The sequence below is a fragment of the Octopus sinensis genome, linkage group LG9 (assembly GCF_006345805.1).
Source record: "Octopus sinensis linkage group LG9, ASM634580v1, whole genome shotgun sequence".
NCBI lineage: Eukaryota > Metazoa > Mollusca > Cephalopoda > Octopoda > Octopodidae > Octopus > Octopus sinensis.
The window spans coordinates 92,143,147-92,165,646 of NC_043005.1; the positions used below are offsets into that span (position 1 = coordinate 92,143,147).

The 22,500-nt window shown below is 37.6% G+C and overlaps 1 protein-coding gene across 5 annotated transcripts in view; it reads right to left on the bottom strand.

Moving 5' to 3' along the window:
- LOC115215604 (organic cation transporter protein-like) overlaps positions 1 to 22,500 on the bottom strand; it is a 70,100-nt gene that overhangs the window by 20,409 nt on the left and 27,191 nt on the right. For 3 of the 5 annotated variants that reach the window (XM_036506146.1, XM_036506145.1, XM_036506144.1), the window contains exons 6-10: positions 21,593 to 21,811; positions 18,375 to 18,598; positions 14,309 to 14,490; positions 12,559 to 12,710; positions 11,467 to 11,524 (exon numbers count right to left, since the gene is read on the bottom strand). In XM_036506146.1, the coding sequence (XP_036362039.1) occupies positions 11,470 to 11,524; positions 12,559 to 12,710; positions 14,309 to 14,490; positions 18,375 to 18,598; positions 21,593 to 21,811 (832 nt within the window). In that variant the 3' untranslated portion in view covers positions 11,467 to 11,469. Of the gene's footprint in view, positions 1 to 10,968; positions 11,525 to 12,558; positions 12,711 to 14,308; positions 14,491 to 18,374; positions 18,599 to 21,592; positions 21,812 to 22,500 lie in introns of those variants that run through there. The other 2 variants (XM_036506147.1, XM_036506148.1) reach the window with 2 other exon arrangements.

Here is a 22,500-nt window from a genome sequence, read left to right on the forward strand (position 1 = left end):
TTGTGAAGACCTGCTGAGGCAAGTGAAAATCAATCAAAATAGATGAACATCAATGGAATTTGTATCTTGTGGTACCAGTGCCTGTGGCACACAAGAAAACCATCCGAACGTGGCCGTAGCCAGTACCGCATCGACTGGCCTCCGTGCTGTGGGAACATGGTGGCACATAAAAACACCATCCGAAGACCCGGCAAGACTAGTCAGGTCATAACCCGTGGGCCCTACCTGGGACGTAGTCAGTCCACCTGTACATACCTTCCTTCTTGTGACACTTGTGAAGACCTGCTGAGGCAAGTGAAAATCAAATCAAATCAAAACAATCAAAATAGATGAACATCAATGGAATTTGTATCCTTGTGGTACCAGTGCCGGTGGCACACAAGAATCCATCCGAACGTGGCCGTAGTCAGTACCGCTTGTGGTACCAGTGCCGGTGGCACACAAGAATCCATCCGAACGTGGCCGTAGTCAGTACCGCATCCCTGGCCATCGTGCTGTGGGCACATAACAAACACCATCCGGTCGTGGCCGTTCGCCAGCCTCATCTAGCACCTGTGTCGGTGGCACATAAAAAGTAGTCAGTACCGCTTGTGGTACCAGTGCCGGTGGCACACAAGAATCCATCCGAACATGGCCGTAGTCAGTAGTACCCGCATCACTGGCCATCGTGCTGTGGGCACATAACAAACACCATCCGGTCGTGGCCGTTCGCCAACCTCATCTAGCACCTGTGTCGGTGGCACATAAAAACACCTTCCGAAGACCCGGCAAGACTAGTCAGGCCATAAACCATGGCCCCTACCTGGGACGTAGTCAGTCCACCTGTGCATACCTTCCTCCTTGTGATACTTGTGAAGGCCTGTTGAGGCAAGTGAAAATCAAAATCAAATCAAAACAAATCAAAATAGACGAACATCAATGGAATTTGTATCTTTGTGGTACACAAGAGAAAACCATCCGAAAGTGGCCGTAGCCAGTACCGCATCGACTGGCCTCCGTGCTGTGGGCACATGACAAACACCATCCGATCATGGCCGTTCGCCAGCCTCATCTAGCACCTGTGTCGGTGGCACATAAAAACACCATCCAAGACCGGCAAGACTAGTCAGGCCATAACCCATGGCCCCTACCTGACGTAGTCAGTCCACCTGGCATACCTCCTTCTTGTGACACTTGTGAACCTGTTGAGGCAAGTGAAAATCAAAACAAATCAAAATAGATGAACATCAATGGAATCTGTATCTTTGTGGTACCAGTGCCGTGGCACACACTTTGTGGTACCAGTGCCGGTGGCACACAAGAGAACCATCCGAACGTGGCCGTAGCCAGTTCCGCATCGACGGGCCTCCGTGCTGTGGGCACGTAACAAACACCATCCGATCATGGCCGTTCGCCAGCCTCATCTGGCACCTGTGTCGGTGACACATAAAAACACCTTCCGAAGACCCGGCAAGACTAGTCAGTCCACCTGTGCATACCTTCCTTCTTGTGACACTTGTGAAGACCGGTTGAGGCAAGTGAAAATCAAATCAAATCAAAATAGACAAAATAGATGAACATCAATGGAATTTGTATCTTGTGGTACCAGTGCCTGTGGCACACAAGAAATCCATCAGTGCTGTAGTCAGTGCGGTGGGCACATGACAAACACCATCCGATCGTGGCCGTTCGCCAGCCTCATCTAGCACCTGTGTCGGTGGCACATAAAAACACCATCCGAAGACCCGGCAAGACTAGTCAGGCCATAACCCATGGCCCCTACCTGGGACGTAGTCAGTCCACCTGTGCATACCTTCCTTCTGTGACACTTGTGAAGACCTGTTGAGGCAAGTGAAAATCAAAACAAATCAAAATAGATGAACATCAATGGAATTTGTATTTTTGTGGTACCAGTGCCGGTGGCACGTGGCACATAAGAAAACCATCCGAACGTGGCCGTAGCCAGTACCGCATCGACTGGCCTCCGTGCTGTGGGCACGTAACAAGCACCATCCGATCGTGGCCGTTTGCCAGCCTCATCTGGCACCTGTGTCGGTGGCACATAAAAACAACCTTCCGAGCGTGGCCGTCTGCCAGCCTCGTCTGGCACCTGTGTCGGTGGCACATAAAAACACCATCCGAGCGTGGCCGTCTGCCAGCCTCGTCTGGCACCTGTGTCGGTGGCACATAAAAAACACCATCCGAGCGTGGCCGTCTGCCAGCCTCGTCTGGCACCTGTGTCGGTGGCACATAAAAAACACCATCCGAGCGTGGCCGTTTGCCAGCCTCGTCTGGCACCTGTGTCGGTGGCACATAAAATCACCCACTACACTCTCGAGTGGTTGGCGTTAGGAAGGGCATCCAGCTGTAGAAACACTGCCAGATCTGACTGGACTGGTGCAGCTTTCGGGCTCCCCAGACCCCAGTTGAACCATCCAACCCATGCTAGCATGGAAAGCGGACGTTAAATGATGATGATGATGATGATGATGACATATACATATATATATATATATATACATATGTATATATACATATGCATATATATATATAGATACATATATACTATGTATATATACATATGCATATATATATATACATATATACTATGTATATATATATATATATATATATATATATATATATATATATATATATAGTTAATCCAAACATGAAAGACAAAACACAACAACGCGAGGACGTGGAACAAGTATAGTGTTATTGACGCTCAGGAAAAGTAAGAAAGAAGGAGGATTTAACGTTTCGAGCGGAGCTCTTCGTCAGAAACATAGAAAAAGGAAAGGTCCAGGGAAGGGGAGATGGAGAAAGAAAATAGCCAATGACACATGCAGTGACATATTGAAATAACCAGAAGGGAATGGGTGAAGAAAAAGTTCTTTCAAAGACAGGAGAGTGCAAGAGAAGGAGATATGTGTGGGGGGGGGTGTAGGTTTGTGTGTGTGTGTAATGATAGCACGTATGTGTGTGGTTGTAGCTGTTTATCAATGTTTGTAGTTGGGCTTAGTATCATTTAAGGTCATAGGAAGAATTTATAGGATTTTTTGTGTAGGAGTGACTGCGTGTTGTGTGTCTACCTACACATTAGCGTTAGGAGAATGGTCAGTTGAAGGTACTGGTAGTTTGAAGTATGTGTGTGCACGTGTATGTATATGTAGTGTGTGTATGTTTTGCTTGCAGTGTGTGTGTATGTATGTATGTATGTGTATGCATAGGGGTTGTGTATGGGGGAGTAACTGTACTTTACTCTGTCTATGTGTGCTTGTATGTGCGTATATGTGTGTACATGTATGTATAATTGTGTGCGTGTACGTATGAGTGTGTGCTGTGTGTGTCTATATATGTATGTTTGTGTGCGTGTATGCATATATTGTGTGTGTATGTATGTGTATGGTTTGTGTAGGCGTATATGTGCATACCTGTGTGTATGTGTGTGCATGCATGTACTTACGTGCATGTTTGTGCCCATGTGTGTGTAATTGTGAGCGTGTCTGTATGTGCATTGTGTATGTTGGAGGTATATGTGCTAGTGTGTGTGTGTGCTCACGTGTGTATATGTGTGTGTGCATGTATGTATGTGCGTGTGTACATTTGTGTGTGTGTGTATGTGCGTGTGTTGGGTTATGTGTGCCTTTTGTTGCATGTATGCTCATGTGCTTGAGTGTGTATGTGGTTGTGTGTACATTTATGTGTGTGTGTATAAAGGTATGTGTGTCTGTGTGTGTGGGGGTTGTGTGGGATAGGTATCTGTCAATTCCTGTGTGTGTACATTTGTGCATGTGTGTGTGTGCATGCGCATGTTGTATGCGAGTGGGTGTGTGTGTGTATGTATGTGTGTGTGTGTGTATATGTGCATGTATGTGTGTGGGAGATATATGTGCGTTTGTGGATATGTACGTATGTGTGTGTATGTATACAGAAATAAAAACAATAAAATATAAACACATTGATATATATCACATTGATACCAGTGCCACCTAACTGGTTCCCATGCCAGTGGCACGAAAAAAGCACCCACTACACTCATGGAGTGGTTGGCATTAGGAAAGGCATCAAGCTGTAGAAACATTGCTAAATCAGATTACAGCCTGGTGCAGCCTCCTGGCTTGCCAGTCTCCAGTCAAACCATCCGACCCATGCCAGCATGGAAAAGGGACGTTAAACAATGATGATGATAATGATGATCATCATCATCGTTTAACGTCCGCTTTCCATGCTAGCATGGGTTGGACGGTTCAACTGGGGTCTGGGAAGCCCGAAGGCTGCACCAGGCCAGTCAGATCTGGCAGTGTTTCTACAGCTGGTTGCCCTTCCTAATGCCAACCACTCCGAGAGTGTAAATGATGATGATGATGATATATATGTATATATTATTGTGTCTGGGGAGAGTCGTATATTAGTAAGCTAATTTGGACATTAAAATGTTTTTGATTGCATGGGAAATAATTAGTAAGGCAAAATCTTATAGAATAGGTGATAATAGACGTGACCTTTGTGTGGAAAATAAGTACCAAATTTTCACATCTGAATTTACTCTTTATAAACAGTTGACAGGAACAGGCTATGAGATGTCCACACTGAACAAAATATATGTTTAAATGATTTCAATAAACATAACTTACCATCTATAGTAATTATACTAGTTAAAATAATGATTGTGTTAATAAATGCTATTTAATAACAATAATATTAACTGAGGGTATAAACCCAGAATAAGTGAGATACCGCTGAATAAAAATGTACTCCATACAGCAAAATGTAAAGAAAACTGCTACAATTGTAATATAAATTATCATTATCATCATTTAACGTCCGTTTTCCATGCTAGCATGGGTTGGACTGTTCGACCGGGGTCTGGAAAGCCAGGAGGCTGCACCAGGCCCAGTCTGGTCTGGCAGTGTTTCTACAGCTGGATGCCCTTCCTAATGCCAACCACTCCGTGAGTGTAGTGGGAGCTTTTTACGTGCCACTGGCACAGATACCAGGGGAGGCTGGCAGCGGCCATGATCGGTTGGTGCATTTTACATGCCACCGGCACAGAAGCCAGTCAAGGCGACGCTGGCATCAGCTACGTTCAGATGGTGCTTTTTATGTGCCACTGGCACAGGTATCACAACTACAATTTCCATTTGATATTTATTTTGATGTTGATGTACTTGACTCAATAGGTCTCCTCAAGCACAGCAGGTCACCCTACGATCCAAGGTAAGCACAGCAGGTCGTTCTGCAATTCAAGGTACTTTGGATGGGCTTGGGGCTATGTGAAACTGGTGCAGGAAGCAGCCATGAACTCACATTATTTGTCGGGTCTTTGCAGTCACAGCATATCTCCAGAGATCTCGGTCTTTTGTCATTGTCTCTGTGAGGTCATAAAGAAAATTTTTTAAACCACGATTCAACTGTAATACCAGCAGAGGTGATTATAAAACCAGAATTCAATTGGATTTAAAAAGTGACACTTTCACTTTCAGCTGAATACCAACACAGGAAGCTTGCTTGAATTAGTTCACTTTGAAAATATCATAAGTGATGGACCCTTGATGAAATTGCAGTGACTAGGATGCATAATTGCATACAGAGCAATGAGCAGTTGCTGCAGTAGAAACATATGTTGGCCATTGTTATATATGCTGTAGAAAACTTTATCAATAAAAAACTGAATAAATCTCCACTCTCCTTTTGGTCTCCAATTATATATGTATGTATCAAAAACGTGAGGAGGTATGAGAAGTGAATATATTCATTTATCCACTTGATATTCATAAGCCTTCATCATATAATAATAATTTCAATGTATAATAAATTATTTTACACTGAAATTATGTACTGAAATTTTTTATTACATGATGAAAGCTGCAATACAGCTTTATCCCATGGATATCAAATGGTTAAATAAACATATTCACCTCCCATGTCGCCTGACTTTTTATGATGTATATACTCCACATGAAATAATTTCATAGATTGGATCTACGAGATTTTAGCTACAAAGGACTCTACATTACACTCCTCAGTACTAGATTACTATTTGTCAGGTCCTTTCTGTGATTGCCACAGGATTCTATAAAGTCGTGTGTGTGTACATGCATGTATGTGTGTGTATGTACATATATTATATATTTAATAATAATTTGAGGGAATATTGATCCAAACTTACAGGGATAAATTCAATTTAGAAATACTAAATCAAATTTCACAAAATATAATATATATATAAATCAGAAAAAAAAACACCTTTTATCAATTCAAAATGAAAAATTAAATTACACCATCTAGAAAATTACATATAATAGAAATATTACCAAATATATACGTATTATTTTGCACATTACTTAATTATCGGTATATTATTTTTTATCTCACATTTAATATTTCTATTATATGTAATTTTCTAGATGGTGTAATTTAATTTTTCCTTTTGAATTGATAAAAGGTGTTTTTTTTCTAATTTATATATATATTTATATATATAATGTAACATCAGGATGAAGGTTAATAACCTTTGATGTAGGTTTTGCAGTCATTTTCATATATTTGTCATTCCATTTGATAATTGGGTCATTCAAATTCACGAAAAACATTATTGCCATGAAGTTAGTCATTTAAATTCATTTTCTAATTATTCAATTTCACACTTTGGTCAAAGAATTTAGTATTCACATCATTCAAATTAAAATGCTCATTGAGAGCATTCAAATTAGTCGGAATGCGAGGAAGCGTCTTTCTGTGCATTCAAATTCGTTTCAGAGCAATCTGTTTAACACTTCAAGCAATCAAATTAGCACAATAACTGTTTCGGATTTTGTCTTATGATCATTGTTATCTTAATCATGTGTCTTCATCCATTGTTTATGCTTTAAGCACTCTGTCGAGCGCCCATGTCTTTCTTGTGTGTTCTTTTATTTTTTGTATAGGTACCTGTATCCTAACAATGGATGAATCACTTCATGAATCACTTTCTAGCCTTTGCAATCTTTTTAAAGAAACTCATAATTATAATAATATGCTCCCCAGTGATAGAGAAAATGCAAAATCAAAGAAATATATACTTTTCCCAGCGAGACACATTATGCAAAGAAGAACACACATCACAGCATAAAGTATTGAAAATCAAAGAAAATGAGCATTTGTTGTAATTGTGAGTTTCTAAGGTATAACATGTGGCAGCCACACAACAGTATAGGAGCTCTTAAACATGCATTACACAGGTTTTACCCAAAATACACTACACACACACACACACACACACACACACACACCAGCAGTAGCATTTAACACTCTTTTTCTATGCTGGCACAGATGGATGGTTTGATGGAAGCTGCCCAAATTCCATATCGTTTTGGCAGGGTTTCTATGGTTAGGTACCCATCCTAATGCTAACCTCTTTACAGAGTGTGGACTGGGTGCTTTTACATAGCTAGGACATGAGTGCTTTTATGTGGAACTGGTACAGGTGCCTTTTTACATGACACCAGCACCCATGAGCCCATAAGATTAGGAACACTCAGTTGGAGAGGGATGCAGGGGACATACCTGAATGCAAGGACAACCACAATTTTACTTAGCTTGACATATCTTCTCAAGTACAGCAAACTGCCAGGAGCCACAGTCCCCTGTCATCTCCTTTGTGAGTCTCAATGTCTGTGGGTCCTTTCTCACTACTCCATCTTTGTCCCACATCTTTCTGGGCCTACCCCTTCAACATGTTTCCTCCACAATTATATATATGTATATATATATATATATATATATATATATATATATATATATATCATCATCATCATCATTTAACGTCCGTTTTCCATGCTAGCATGGGTTGGACCATTTCACCAGGATCTGTGAAGCCATAGGGGCTGCAACAGGCTCCAGTCTGATCTGGCAATGTTTCTACAGCTGGATGCCCTTCCTAATGCCAACCACTCCATGAGTGTAGTGGGTGCTTTTTACATGCCACTGGCACAGGTGCCAGGGGAGGCCGGCAACAGCCACGATCAATTGGTGCTTTCTACATGCCACTGGCACAGAAGCCAGTCAAGGCAGTGCTGGCATCAGCCACGTTCAGATGGTGCTTTTTAAGTGCCACTGTCATGGGTATCACAACTACAATTTCCATTTGATATTTATTTTGATGTTGATGTACTTGACTCAATAGGTCTCCTCAAGCACAGCAGGTCACCCTACAATCCAAGGTACTTTGGATGGGCTGGGGCTGCTATGTGAAGCTGGTGCAGGAAACAGCCATGAACTCACGTTATTTGTCGGGTCTTCGCAGTCACAGCATATCTCCAGAGGTCTCAGTCTTTTGTCATTGCCTCTGTGAGGCCCAACGTTCGAAGGTCATGCTTGACCACCTCATCTCATGTCTTCCTGGGTCTACCTCTACCCCAGATTCCTTCAACTGTTTGGGAGTGGCACTTCTTCACACATCTTTCCTCATCCATCCATAGTACATGACCATACCAGCACAAACGTCTCTCTTGCATGCCACATCCGATGCTTCTTATGTCCAGCAATTCTCTCAGGGCACTTACACTCTGTCATGTGTGCACACTGACATTACACATCCAGCGGATCATGCTAGCTTCATTTCTTTCTAGCCTATATATGTCCTCTGCAGTCACAGCCCATATTTCACTACCATGAAGCATGGCATTTCGCACACATGCGTCATACAATCTACCTTTCACTCTGAGCGAGAGACCCTTTGTCACCAGTAGGGGTAGGAGCTTTCTAAACTTTGCCCAGGCTATTCTTATTCTGATGGTAACACTCTCTGAGCATCCACTTCCACTACTAACTTGGTCACCTAGGTAGCGGAAACTATCAACTACTTCTAGTTTCTTCCCCTGGAGTGTAATGGAATCTATTTTCTGAGTATCAGTGGTGTCTATTGCTTCTGTGCATATATATATATATGTAGAAAGAAAGAAAGAAAGATGTTATGTGTCATGCAAAAAGAAGTCATGCTTGTCCCCGAAGTCTTCCCACTTTTCCTTTTCTCAGTCAATATCACAGACCATATTCATAAAAAATGCAAATAAACTTTAATGAAATTCTTTCCCCATAACTACTGATTTAGTAATTATTCTGCCAACAGAATTTGTACGGCCAACAATCTTATCTTTAAGATATTGTGTTTCCTTTCCATTTTATGCAAATTAATTTAAACCAAACATCATGTATGCTTAAACAGAGAAAGATGCTTATTAATCAGTTATGAGTATGCCACTTTTATTGAATGAAAGCAATTACTAAAGTTCACATTGTCTAAAAAATTCTTATAAATTCCAGTTTTGATATTTTTATCAAAATGTGACTGAAAATTCTATTATTATTGAAGATCCCAACTATATGTTTCAACCAGAAAACTAATTGTAATTCACTTTGAGATAGTCATTGTTTTTTAATGTCTTACTCTCGTCTGTCTTTGTCTCATCTGTCTCGTACATACTTCATCTGAATATCCCTTGCTTTCTATTATTTCTTTGTTTATCTCCTCTTTTCCTATTAGTTTTTCTCTATCCCTACCCTTATAACTTTTCCTATCTCACTTATCCTCATCGTTTTTTCCCAGTGTCTTACTCCTTTGCCTCATTGTCTCTTTTCTCTCTAACACATATCACATGTCTCTCTCTCTCTCTCTCTCTCTCTCTCTCTCTCTCTCTCTCTCTCTCCCCTTTGCTCATTCTCTACTTCCTCTATTCAACTATTTTCATTACATATAAAGGATCACAAAGTTTTCCATTACTATACTTTGGGAACATTTGCGGAAAATTTTCCATCAAATGTAACATTCAAACATAAGCCATCTTAATGCAAACACGAGTGACTGTTCTTATGATTTTGTTCTTTTTACAAACTCTTATTTACATTAATTCTTTGAATTCTTTCACACGATTATCATTTTCAGTTATTATGTTTCTACATTTTCCTCAAATCTTGTATATGCAAAATTAAGACAATATGTGCACATACACACACATACACACACACACACACACACATACACACACACACACACACATTGGCAGATATACACATTAAAGCAGTTTTGTACAAACAAACATGATATATATACTAACAAAAAGAAACCACCAGAGGGCAATGTTTCTGCTTGTGCATATAATGCAGTCTCCCACCACCAATCTGCGTTAATAACTATGTACATGCATACATACATAGACATCTACATTCAGGGGTGAGACAATATAATTGAAATACCTTACGAAATGGAAGAAGTTTTTTTATTTAATACAAAGCTGGTCGACTTTTGGCATTAATCACAGCTTTAAAATATCAAGTGATTGACTTGTAAAGGTCCTGAACAGTTATAGGGATATAACAGTTGTGGGGGATAAAACCCAAGTGATCTACTTTACTTCTGTGTCTTTAAAACTAATTTTGAATAACTAATTGTGTGAATTGACTTATTATCATTCTGGAAGATTATGCTACCAACAGAGAATATTTGTACCATAAGATGGACTTTATCAGCCAAAATATTCAGATAATCTTTGTTGTTAACACTGCCATGTCGAATAACTAAACAGTCAAGAAAATTCAGTATTATAGCTGCCCAGATCAAATCAGAAACATCTCTATGTTTCACAGTTAGAGCAAAACAGTTTCCAGACATAAATTCCCCAAAAAGGGGAAAAGGGTGAATGATGATTTATCAGAATAGATGATATTGTTTTATTGAGCCAGTGACCAACTCTGATTATCTGGGCACCATTTTTTCTGCTTAGCAATATTGACAAGAGAGATTCAGCAACTGCAGCTCTCCCCTTGTGTCCACCTTTATGGCATATGGCATTCATTACATTACCCTTAACTTTTTTAACCAAATTAACCAATTGGTCAATTTGAGTTAATTTTCTTGGCCCATTTTTTAAAACTTAGTTTTGTATGTTCCAAAGTTCTATGTTAAAAAAAAAGTACAATAGGAAAAACTATACAAATAATTGTGTTTAGCATTGTTTATTTTTGATTGCATTGTTTATTTTCATTGACATTTAAGTTTTTTTAAAATACATTTTGGATTTTACATCTTTTCACTAAATTTTTTAATCAAGTTTTGAGTGAATTGTTAGTTTTCGTAAAAGAAAAAGAAACAAACAATTTTGGTTTCTCATTGCATGTATGTGTGGAAGACTTAGTTATTCAAAATAAATACCAGTCATACAATGAGGTTCATTTAGCTGTTGAGTAGTATCCATCACCATTCACAACTGTCCTTGTTTTTTTGTCAAAAGAAATCATTATTGTAGTTATTTTTGTTGCAGTTGTGTTACTTTATAATGTAATTATTGAAAACTTTAGCCATGAAAGGTTTTGTTTCCGAAGGAAAAATTTGTTTATAAATATAATTAAAAACGTTGTTGACTAGCTATACCGACTCTGATTGTATCGCAACTGTTAGGTTTTCATTAAAAGTCTACTTTGCTGTACAAAGAGAGTTTCACTCACCATTTAGTCTGAAACCATTCCTTTGTTGTCTTCACAATTAACTTTATGTTTCACTTTCCTAAAAAAAGAATTGATTTTATAAACTTGAATTCCAAAAGCAGAATGAGTGTATATTCACATGCACATGTGTGTGTGTGTGTGTGTGTGTGTGTGTGTGTACAGCAAGATATTGTTGGGAAACATGTAAATGACAGAGATATATAAATCTGAAGTGAAAAAAGCCGTGTATCAGTGTGCAACAAAACATTGTTGGAGAATGGTGTGTTTGGAACGAAAGGGATGCACCTACATTCATAGATACTGAGAAAAAAAGGAGGCTGAATGTGGAGAAGGTTTGTTAGACTTTTCTCTCTATTGTTCTTGTAAAATACACGTGAGGTTCAATAGCCTCTGGAGACAATGCCCATGTTATCACAGTGGGGCAAAAGTCTGCTTTGGGCTCCTGGTTTCGAAGTGTCTTCTCAGCATCAGCATGAGAAGAACAAGAGGGAAGATATTGTTGCCTTTTCCTTAAATAATGGTTGCAAGTGAGATCTTGTTTGTGTCTCGCGTATGGCAATGGAAATAACATACATGTTTATTAATGAATATATATTATGTAACTGCTATTGTGCTCTAACAAAGCTGAAGTGTATTTATTTATATGTAACACATCATGGTTGTTAAATATGAAAGTTTAAATATTGACATAATTACATCATGGAATAATTAGTTTAATTATTTAAAAGTACACTAATGACTGGTTAAATTGGCTTTTCATTAGTCTATTAATAGCTCTGTTGATTATGAAGAGTTAAAAAATTTTGTCACACTTCTACAACTTGGTCACTTGAGACCATTACACAATTTTCTGTAGCGGAATCAAGCTTAGCCACAAGGTAGCTGAAGAGTGACAAAATCTTTAGATACTTCATAATAAATAGTACTATTACAAAAAATAGAAAGGGAACGTGATAGTTGCTGTGTGTTCTATGATAGTTAAAGCAACTTTTCTATGATGTAATTGTTTGAGTTTCACCATATGATTTCATTTTAAGTCAAATAAGTACGAAACTGAAAGAATGGTATACAGAACGAGAAAAGAGAACTTACCGTCCTATATTCTCTCCCTCTTCAAATGTATCTGGTAAACTACAACCTTTAGTCTCAGGAAGAAATAAAGACAATAGACCAGCTATTATAGAAAGAATTCCAAAGAAGATACCAGGCAAACCAACACCAAATTTAGACTTCATTTGTGCTCCCTGTAATTAGAGAAAAACACAAATGAGTGTCTCACAGAATCTTAACCCTTGTTTTTATTTAACAATTACGTTTTTCACTCCTGCATTCTTTGAAGGTATATTCTCACTGTAGTCAAGTTCATTCAATATCTTTTTCTATATTAGGTCCTCGATTTCATGTTGTGTTTTTCTGTCAATAACCTCAATGTAGTTGATTGATCTTCGTGCTCTGTTAGATTATGGAAGTTACCATAATATAACATCTGATATAGCCTAGTGTTTAGCTTGGCAGCAACAAAGCCTGCACTGCTCTAAGCAGCCAATAGTAGAGATGGGTGGAATGTGTCTGTAATCAACTCTTCTCTTTGGGCTTGTGCTCATGCCAAAAGATGCTTTCAGCCCTCGTGAGAAGGTTGGTGTGCACATCATCAAGGTGACCTTGAAATGCCTTCTTTGTTCTCCAGATGTCAGCTCCAAATTTAAATTCATTGATGTGACATCCTAATAAGTCAATATAAATTTGGAAATTTAAATTAAATTTTGTTTAATTAATGAATAAAATGCTTAGGCTGACAGCACCAATGCAATTCATTTCTACATGTTATCAACCAATATTTATCAATCAATTTCATGAATAGACAGGTATTTATTATTATTCTGGGTTTCTGTCGTTCAATGAATTAATGAAATCCTTCCCCAATCATTCCTCTACAGATACCAGGTCAACATTTAAACATCAATCAAAGTTTATAGATTTCCCATAATTTTTCACAAATGAGTTATGCTTTAACACCCAGAAACAGCAACAACAACAAGGTGACATTCCCCACTGGGAATGTGTCACACTGGATAGAAAATTAATTTAGATAATTATAATAATTATATCTATTATAATTCGAACTTATACCCAACTGTGGTCCATTTATCTTTCTGGTTATGCGGTTTCCATTTAGATTTCTGTACATTAAGATCAAATGGGTGAGACAAATGTTTGAGTGCTGAAGTCAATAAACTGACTGTTGAAAGATCGGGAATGGAAACTATGTTTTTAGATTATTTTCTTAGATGAAAAATACTTTGCATTTTCCATTCAAAGTAAAAGAGTTGACATACAAAATGGTTATTCATCCATTAACACAGTTTCTTATCATTCAAAGTCTTATTTCCATCATAGTTTGGAGTGAACCAATGTAACAATATTTTCAACACTTGCCAAAAGTTACTCATTTAGTGGGAGAGTAAAGTTGATTAAATCAATCCCTGTACTTGTCTGCTGCTTTATTTTAATGACCTTAGAAGGATGAAAAGCTGAATTAACGATGGCAGCATAAAGGACCAGAAGTGTTTCTAAAATAGGTACAAGGCATAAAATGTGGGGGGAGGGTTTAATTGATTATATCGAACCCAGTATTTGACAACTATTTTATTATAGTAACTTTGAAAGAATAAAAGACCAAGTTGACTTTGATGAGATTTGAACACGGAAGATAAAGTGCTGGAAGGCATTTTCTCAATGCTCTAATGATTCTATACTGAAAGAAGAAAGATGGAGGAATGCTAATAAAAACTATAATTAATGCATTCCATAAATTATTTCGTCAATAAAAAAGTTATCTTACAGCAAGAAAAATGTAAGGGGCTGCCATGCTACCAATTCTTCCAAAGCAAGAACTCAAACCAAGTATAGTGTTACGTATGACTGTGGGAAAGAGTTCTGTTGTGTAATTGTAAATGATGGCAAATGATGCTGAAGCTGCAAATTTTCCAACCAATAAAAGAAGAGTTGAAAGCCAAACTATATCTGAAATAAAAGATGATGGTCATTATTAGATTTATTTAATAAGATAATTCTCTCTCTCTCTCCTCTCTCTCTCTCTCTCTCTTCTCTCTCTCTCTCTCTTCTCTCTCTCTCTCCTCTCTCTCTCTCTCTCTCTCTCTCTCTCTCTCTCTCTCTGACCAGGTAACCATGTATCCCCTCTACAGCAATACATCTGTTTCTGTCACACTCCAACCTTTCATCATCAGGCACAAAAACCACCTCCTCCAATTCCCCCTTCCCTCTCAAAGGATCTTTGTCTTGCAAGTTACATGGTGACTCTGCTAGTGCTTGTGCCACATAAAAAGCATCCAGTCCACACTGTAAAATGGTTGGAATTTGGAAGGGCATCCAACTGTAAAAACCATGCCAAAACAGACATTGAAGCCTGGTGCAGTCTTCTGCCTGGCTAGTTCCCATCAAACCGTCCAACCCATGCCAGCATGGAAAGCAGATGTTAAATGATGTTGATGATGATGATTCCTTGATATATTCTTCAGAGGGGAAAACATCGTAAACAATGCACTTTTTCTATTGTATCTATTAACTATTTTCGAGAATTCAAGAATTTGAAAGAATTTATTTGATAGGTGCATTTGCACATCAACTACATAAGACTTCCTTGTCTGTCAGCCTGACTGTGATTTCACCACATCTCTTGTGTTACTATAGTTATTGGGAACAACCTATGGAATTTCTACCTACTGCTTTTCTACCTATCAACCAATAACCACTTCCCAGATGGCTGTAGATGCCTATCTTTTTCCTTGATAAATAAAACATTGTCGTAGCCAATTTTACTATAGATAAATAAATTTCAAGTTTTCTTTCTTAATTTTAAGTCCACTAATTCTTCAGTGGACTCATCTATGAAAACTAGATCATTGGTATATAGAAGTTTCAAAGCCCTCGTGATCTTAAACTTGTGTGTGTGTGTGTGTGTGTGTGTGTGTGTGTGTGTGTGTATTAGAGTAGTAGAGTTTACATGAAGCATTGTCTCATATATGTATAAATATTTTTAATTACTAATTTTTGTTTAAGCCAAAACAATGCAAGTTACAAAAATAATACACTTCAATGGTGTTTTTTTTTTCCGGTATTTCATGTTTAGGACCCCTTTTTAGGAACTCTTTGGTGAGTCCTAACTCAGAAATATTGAAGTTCCAGGAAAATCCAGCAACCTATTTAATTTTTATAAATTGCATTGTTTTGGTTTTTAAAACAAAAAATAAAATAAATAAAATCATTTATCTTTAACTTTTTATTGTTTCAGTCATTAGACTGCAACCTTGAAGAAATGGCAGTTGAATGAATCAACCCCTGTACTTATACTTTTTAAACCCTTCTACTTATTCTCTCAGTCTCTTTTGCTGAACTGCTAAGTTAGAGTGTGTAAACACACTAACACCAGTTGTCAAGCAATGGTGTGTGTACTTGAAGAGGCTCATGAGAATACAAATGTGTATATGCACACACAAATGTGTGCATGTGTGTTTGTATGCATGCATGTATGTATGTATGTATGTATGTATGTATATATGTATGTATGTATGTATGTATGCATGTATCGTATGCATAGATACCACTAATGTTCAAGAACAATAAGAATTCCTTTGAACAATATATTTTCAACTTATTTTACTAAAGCTTTTGACTGTATTTATGTAAAGTTCCCCAAACAACCCCTCCAACATGCAGTCAGATGGCCATGACCCTTGGAAGCACTTTTTTTTTTGTGGTTTATCACACTTACTTAACCTGTATCTCTTTCAGAAGTAGCTTCTTTCTGCTCCTCTCTCTCTTTCTCTCTCACTTTTTCTCTTTCTCCCTCTCCCTCTCTCATACACTCACTCACTCACACACACACACACACACACACTAGCTGTCATCCTCACTATCACATGACAATTATTTTCTTTGAAATATTGCAGAAGTCAGACTTAAATATGTATCATTAAAAATATCCCACCCAAAGGGGCCAATGTCTGATTCCTTTTTTTTTTTTCTTCTTTCATTCAGCTTTTAAAAATATTTTCTTTTTCTTCTTTCTTAATATCCTCCTTTCTTCTAACACTCTTTCACGTCTCTCTTTTCCTTCACCTCATTCTTTCTCACATACACATATTCATTAAACATCATTTGATTTTAATTCCTCTTTCAAGTAACCTAGAGATCTTCCAACAGTAATATTTAAGATCAGCAACAAAATGTACATGTTAAGTACATAATACCTATTTCTTTACGACCCACAAGGGATTAAACACGGAGAGGACAAACAAGGACAGACAAACGGATTAAGTTGATTATATCGACCCCAGTGCGTAACTGGTACTTAATTTATCGACCCCGAAAGGATGAAAGGCAAAGTGACCTCGGCAGAATTTGAACTCAGAACGTAATGGCAGACGAAATACTGCAAAGCATTTCGTCCGGCATGCTAACATTTCTGCCAGCTCAAAGTCGGTGCCCATATAATATCTCCTGTCAGCTTTAACAATTAACATTCAGTTATGCACCCTACTGAATGTCTGACTCACTAATATTTTCCTTCTAAAGGTGGTGGGGTAGAATTGTTAGCATCCTGTGCAAAAGGCTTAGTAGCATTTCATCCATAAAGGCAGCAAGCTGGCAGAAACATTAGCACTCTGGGCGAAATGCGTAGCCGTATTTTGTCTGCCGTTACGTTCTGAGTTCAAATTCCGCCGAGGTCGACTTTGCCTTTCATCCTTTTGGGGTCGATCAATTAAGTACCAGTTACACACTGGAGTCGATATAATCGACTTAATCCATTTGTCTGTCCTTGTTTGTCTTCTCTGTGTTTAGCCCCTTGTGGGTAGTAAAGAAATAGGTATTTCATCCATCTCTACATTCCAAGTTCAAATGCCACCAACTTTGCTGTTCATCCTTTCAGGACCAATAAAACAAGTACCAGTTGAATACTGGGGTTGATGTAATTGGCTTACACTCTCCTCCAAAACTGCTAGCCTTGTGCCAACATTTGAAACCAACATTCTCTTTCCACTATAGGTACAAGGGCGAAAATTTGGGGAGCAGGGGAGCTTAATCAATTACATTGACCCCCAGTGCTCAACAGTGCTGACTTTATTGACTCCAACTGGATGAAAGGCATAGTCCACCTTGGTAGAATTTGAATGCAGATCGTAAAGCCACTGAACATTCTGTGTGGCATGCTAATGATTCTGCCAGCTCATTCATTAACTTAAATTCATTAACAATAATGATCTTATTGTATACAGTGCTTTGGGACATTACAACTCATCAGAAAAAGGTAAAGGAAGAGATAGAAACCATGGTAAGATAAAGAACTAAGTAAGTGGCTGAGTATTCCTTAAAAACATGTAGTCTTGAACCCATCCAACAAGCTTCCTCTCAGTTTCTGTCAACCTAATTTCACTCACAAGGTCTTTGTTAATCCAAAGCCATGGTAGAAGACAAATGAACAAGATACCACACAGTGGAATTGAACTTGGAATCTCATGACTGTAAGGCAAACTTCTTAGTTATACTGTCATCCCTGTGTCCATTGTACCTATATGGAAATAAGTGACCTGTGCTATCACTACTTCTAATTTCACAGTACAATACTAGTAACACTGCTAAACATTGACTTTTGCTACGTTCACAGTACTATGTTAGTAACATTACTAGACATTGTCTCCTGCTAATTTCAAAGTACAGTGTCAATAGTACAGCTACTCATTGCCTTCTTCTAGTTTCACTATACAGTGCTCGTAAGGAACAAGCTAAAGATTAATTCTTCATCTGATATCCTAATTATTAAATTTGTTTCAATACACGTGATAGCAAACACTATTCACAAAAGACTTTCAGAAAGCTGTCACACTTACCTGCTGCCCAAATTTTTACAAATCCTGATGCAAAGCAGGCAAATCCTGCCAAAATTATTGATGAACTGTATAGTGGTTTCCTACCCCATTTCTTCAGAAGAAAAATCAGTACTACATATGCAGCCAGTTCAACAGCTGCCATCAGGGAAGTACTCACAAACAGATTTCCTGCCAGAGTGGCTGACCCAAACACTAAACCATAATACACTGTGTTGACAGCTGTCCTGAAAGCAAGCAGTAGGGATACAAATAAACATTACCATTACAGTTCAGATATTAGAAGAGTCATCAAAAATTCTCCTGGTCATCACAATCAGGGTCATGGTTGTCGTCATTGTTATTGTCATCTTTGGCATCATTTCAAAGAATCTGCCTAAGGCCACCCATGGCTGCTTCATACAAATTCTTGTTTTGAAAATAAAAATCTCCCATCAAAATTTCATGTTACTTTTATGTTCCAAACACCAGTTTAAGTTATTTTACTAAATTCGTTATTTCCAAAATAAACTCAAACAAAGGCAGTGAATTTTAATAGAAATTTAGTAACAAAAGGGTTTTAAGGTGCCAACATTTTTGGCTAAACAAAGCGTTTTTTATGACAGGTACTGTAATGTAAGTTGTATATGGTTCTAATTGCCCTTGGGGCTTATTTCCATGGCAACAGATTTGGTAAAAAGAAATAAGGTGTCACAAGGGAATGGTAACTTACTACTTAATTAAACTTTACAGTCTTCAAAATAAAAGAACACATTGGATATTGTAGTTCATTGCCTATAAAAATTAATAAATAAATAAATAAATAAATATATAAAAAAAGCAGGATGGCTGGAATGGTTTTCATCATTGACTGCTTGATTGGTGCAGAGTTGGTATAAAGCAACAACAGTAATGGCAAAAGAGAGAATGTCTCATTTGTGGAATGTGGCTGAACATGAAACGAAAGTGTAACTTGATGGTTTATGCTGTTGGGATACATAAGAGCAAAACTATAATGGATCTCAGAATTCTCTTAAATAAAATTTACCAAAACTGTAATGGAATTCACAGTTATGTCATATGAATCCTGCCAAAATTGTAAGGGATCTCAAAATTTTGTCATATGAATTCCGTCAAAGCTATCATGGATTACAAAATTCTATTATAAAAATCATATCTAAGACAGTTTTTAAATATTTGGCACCAACAAAAGAAGTCCCAGTAATATATCAGGGACAATTCAAGAACACTTTGGTCTACACAATTAGACAGGAATGCCTAATAAGAAACTTTTATTTGGTAGGTTGTTGGACAAAATATTTTGTAGTATTTAATTACAATTCTTTACATTGGGAACTAGGATCCTATTAAGGTTAACTTTATTTTAATCTTTCTGAAGTCAATAAAATAAAGGACCAGTCAAATAATAGGATCCATATAACTGGGTTTTGCTTTCGCAAGATTTATGGCTTTCTGCCAACTTTAGGAATAAACATTGTTGGTATTGCTATACTGTCCCAAAATAATAATGTAGGTACCAAAACAATGGAGCATCAGCTAAAGTACCAAAAAGTATTTAATTATGACTTTCTGTATTGTGAGTTCAAATTGTATTGGTGCCTTGTAGTGAAGCCCCTGCTGAGTTTTGAACCATATCTCTAGAATTTTTCCAGTCCAGAACCATGACCTAATGAATCTCCATAAAAGGATAAGTGTTGCCATAAAAGATATTAAAGTCTACATGAGTAATGCTCGACTAATCAGCACTGACTGACTTATGACTGATGCAAACTTAAAACAAATTGCATGAGTTTTCTCTCATCAAACAGTATTGCCAAAGATTGATGATTCTATAAACGCTAGCAAATACAATCTGGGGCCAGAGTGCCACTAAGGCGTTTAAAGAAATCTATGTCACTTGTCTCAGCACTTTTTTATGCAACATGCTTATGTCATAATTAACGAAAGGCACAACCTGTAGTGTAAAGTAATGCATATTAACTATATGCAGTAATTTAAATGCTTTGCTCGACTTTCATAATATTATCTCACTGTTACAATTTGTTTAATGCTGTCTCATTTATTTATTGGCAGGCCACTCACAAATATAAACAATATGGGGAAGGGAAATATTTTAAAACTCAATAAAATTTTAGTTCGGTCTTTATCTTCACATACAACCTATGTAAAATTGTAAACAGTCAATAAAGAATGTATAACTAATCACACACAAAAGCCTTTCATGGTTGGTAGAAAAAATACTAATAAACTACTGAAACTAATAGTAGCAACAGAACTACTCGAGCCAATTTAAAAACTTTTGCATGGTTGCTCAATCAGCAAGAAATAGCAGCCTAATCTACCTCAAAACACATCCTACTATTTTTAAAAAGTAAACACACATTTGACATTGTAGTACTAGATACACCATGTCTACAAAAAATGCACAAGAATTTAAAGTTGGAGCATTTTTGATTATAGATTTACCCCATCAGAACTGACTTATATCACACAACACGAAACCATTCTTCTACAAGTTCTTTGATTTGTATAAAATCTTTTAAAAAAACATTATTATTTTTCAAAAAAATTCAACGAAACTTTTTGATTATTTTCTGCAACAGCTAAGATTTTGAAATAAAAAAAAAGTTGTGTCAAAGAACGAAATATTCTCTGAAATCAGAGGTTCCAAAACAGTATACTTTAAGGAAGTGTTGAGAAGTTCCTGACTTTGGGTAAAAGAAAATACAGGAGGATCGGTTAATTTGGATTTTATTCAGCATATTTCTCTCTCTCTCAGATTCACACATTTATTGCAGCAGTCCTTCAGTTTTTATAAGCCCTGTGAAAGGGCATGAAAGGTTGGGCCTCCAACCAGGCCTTCGACAATGCCCTTAAAGCCAGGCACTTTTTAGCACCCCCTCATGTGTGTCACAGTGCACTAGAGTGTCACAAAGAATATCTAAGTACACCTGGATTATAAATACTGAAAATTCATAAGTTTTGAGTGTCTTGAAACACTTGTTATTTATAATTTTGTTTTATAGAAATCATATATATTCAGAGAGCCATTTTAAAGCCTGTAAACACACACAAGGCTTGTGATTCACTTCTTGTTTTTAGTTATATTCCTAGAAATTTTAGTAGCTTTTCCTTGTGAAGTAGGCCAGTAACTTATTTTTTTAATCTCCTGTGTTTCACAAAGCAAAAAGTGATTGAGAACGAATGTTCAAAATACTTACCAGTTGAAAAATATATTAAAAGATCGATTTAAGAGAATTTTAGATTTAAATAAATCTCCAAAACTGCCATTCACTGCAGCAGTTTTTTTCTCACATGGTTTTTCTGAAAGCATCACATAAAACTCCTTTTTATTTCTCTTGGCTATTTTTCTAAGAATGGCTTCAGCTTTGTCTTGCTTCCCAGTTGAAATCAACCAACGTGGAGATTCATCAAAACCACTTGAAAACAAAAAGAGAAAGAGAGAAAGAAGCTTTTAAAGAAGGATGGAGTGTAAGTATATGATGTGGTTATCATTGATCCTGTTTATTGAAGATGATGAGCAGAAGAAGATAATGATGAGGGGTAGCAGCAGTAGTGGTCATCATCATCATCATCATCATCGTCATCGTCATGCCTTTGCTGATCTTGCTGATCTTGCCCCGCCTCTTGATTTTGATAGCTTCTCTTAATTTCCTCAAAAGTGAAGCATAATAGGCTCCTGTAATTGTGGTACCCTTTGCCAGGAAATCTGTCATCACTATTCCGTCCTGGTCCCAGAAGACTGTGAGCATAACCTTGTCAGCGGAGGGCTGCACCCTTGCCTTCTTTGGAGGAGGTGAGTCATGGTGCTTTCACTGCATTGACTGGGCTTTGGTCTATGGATCATAGTGATGGACCCAGGTTTTATCCTGTGTGATCAGTCTTTTGAAAAATTTTGACTCATCTTCTTGGCACATCTCCAAATTCATCCTCGAGCACTCAACGCGTTCTTGCTTCTGGAAAGGTGTGAGCAACCTGGAAATCCATCTGGCAGACACCTTTTGCATATGCAAATGGTCATGAATGATAGTTTCCACAGACCCGGTACTAATCTTGACCTTATGGGCTATTTGGCGAATAGTTATGCGTTGACCTTCCAAAATGGCAG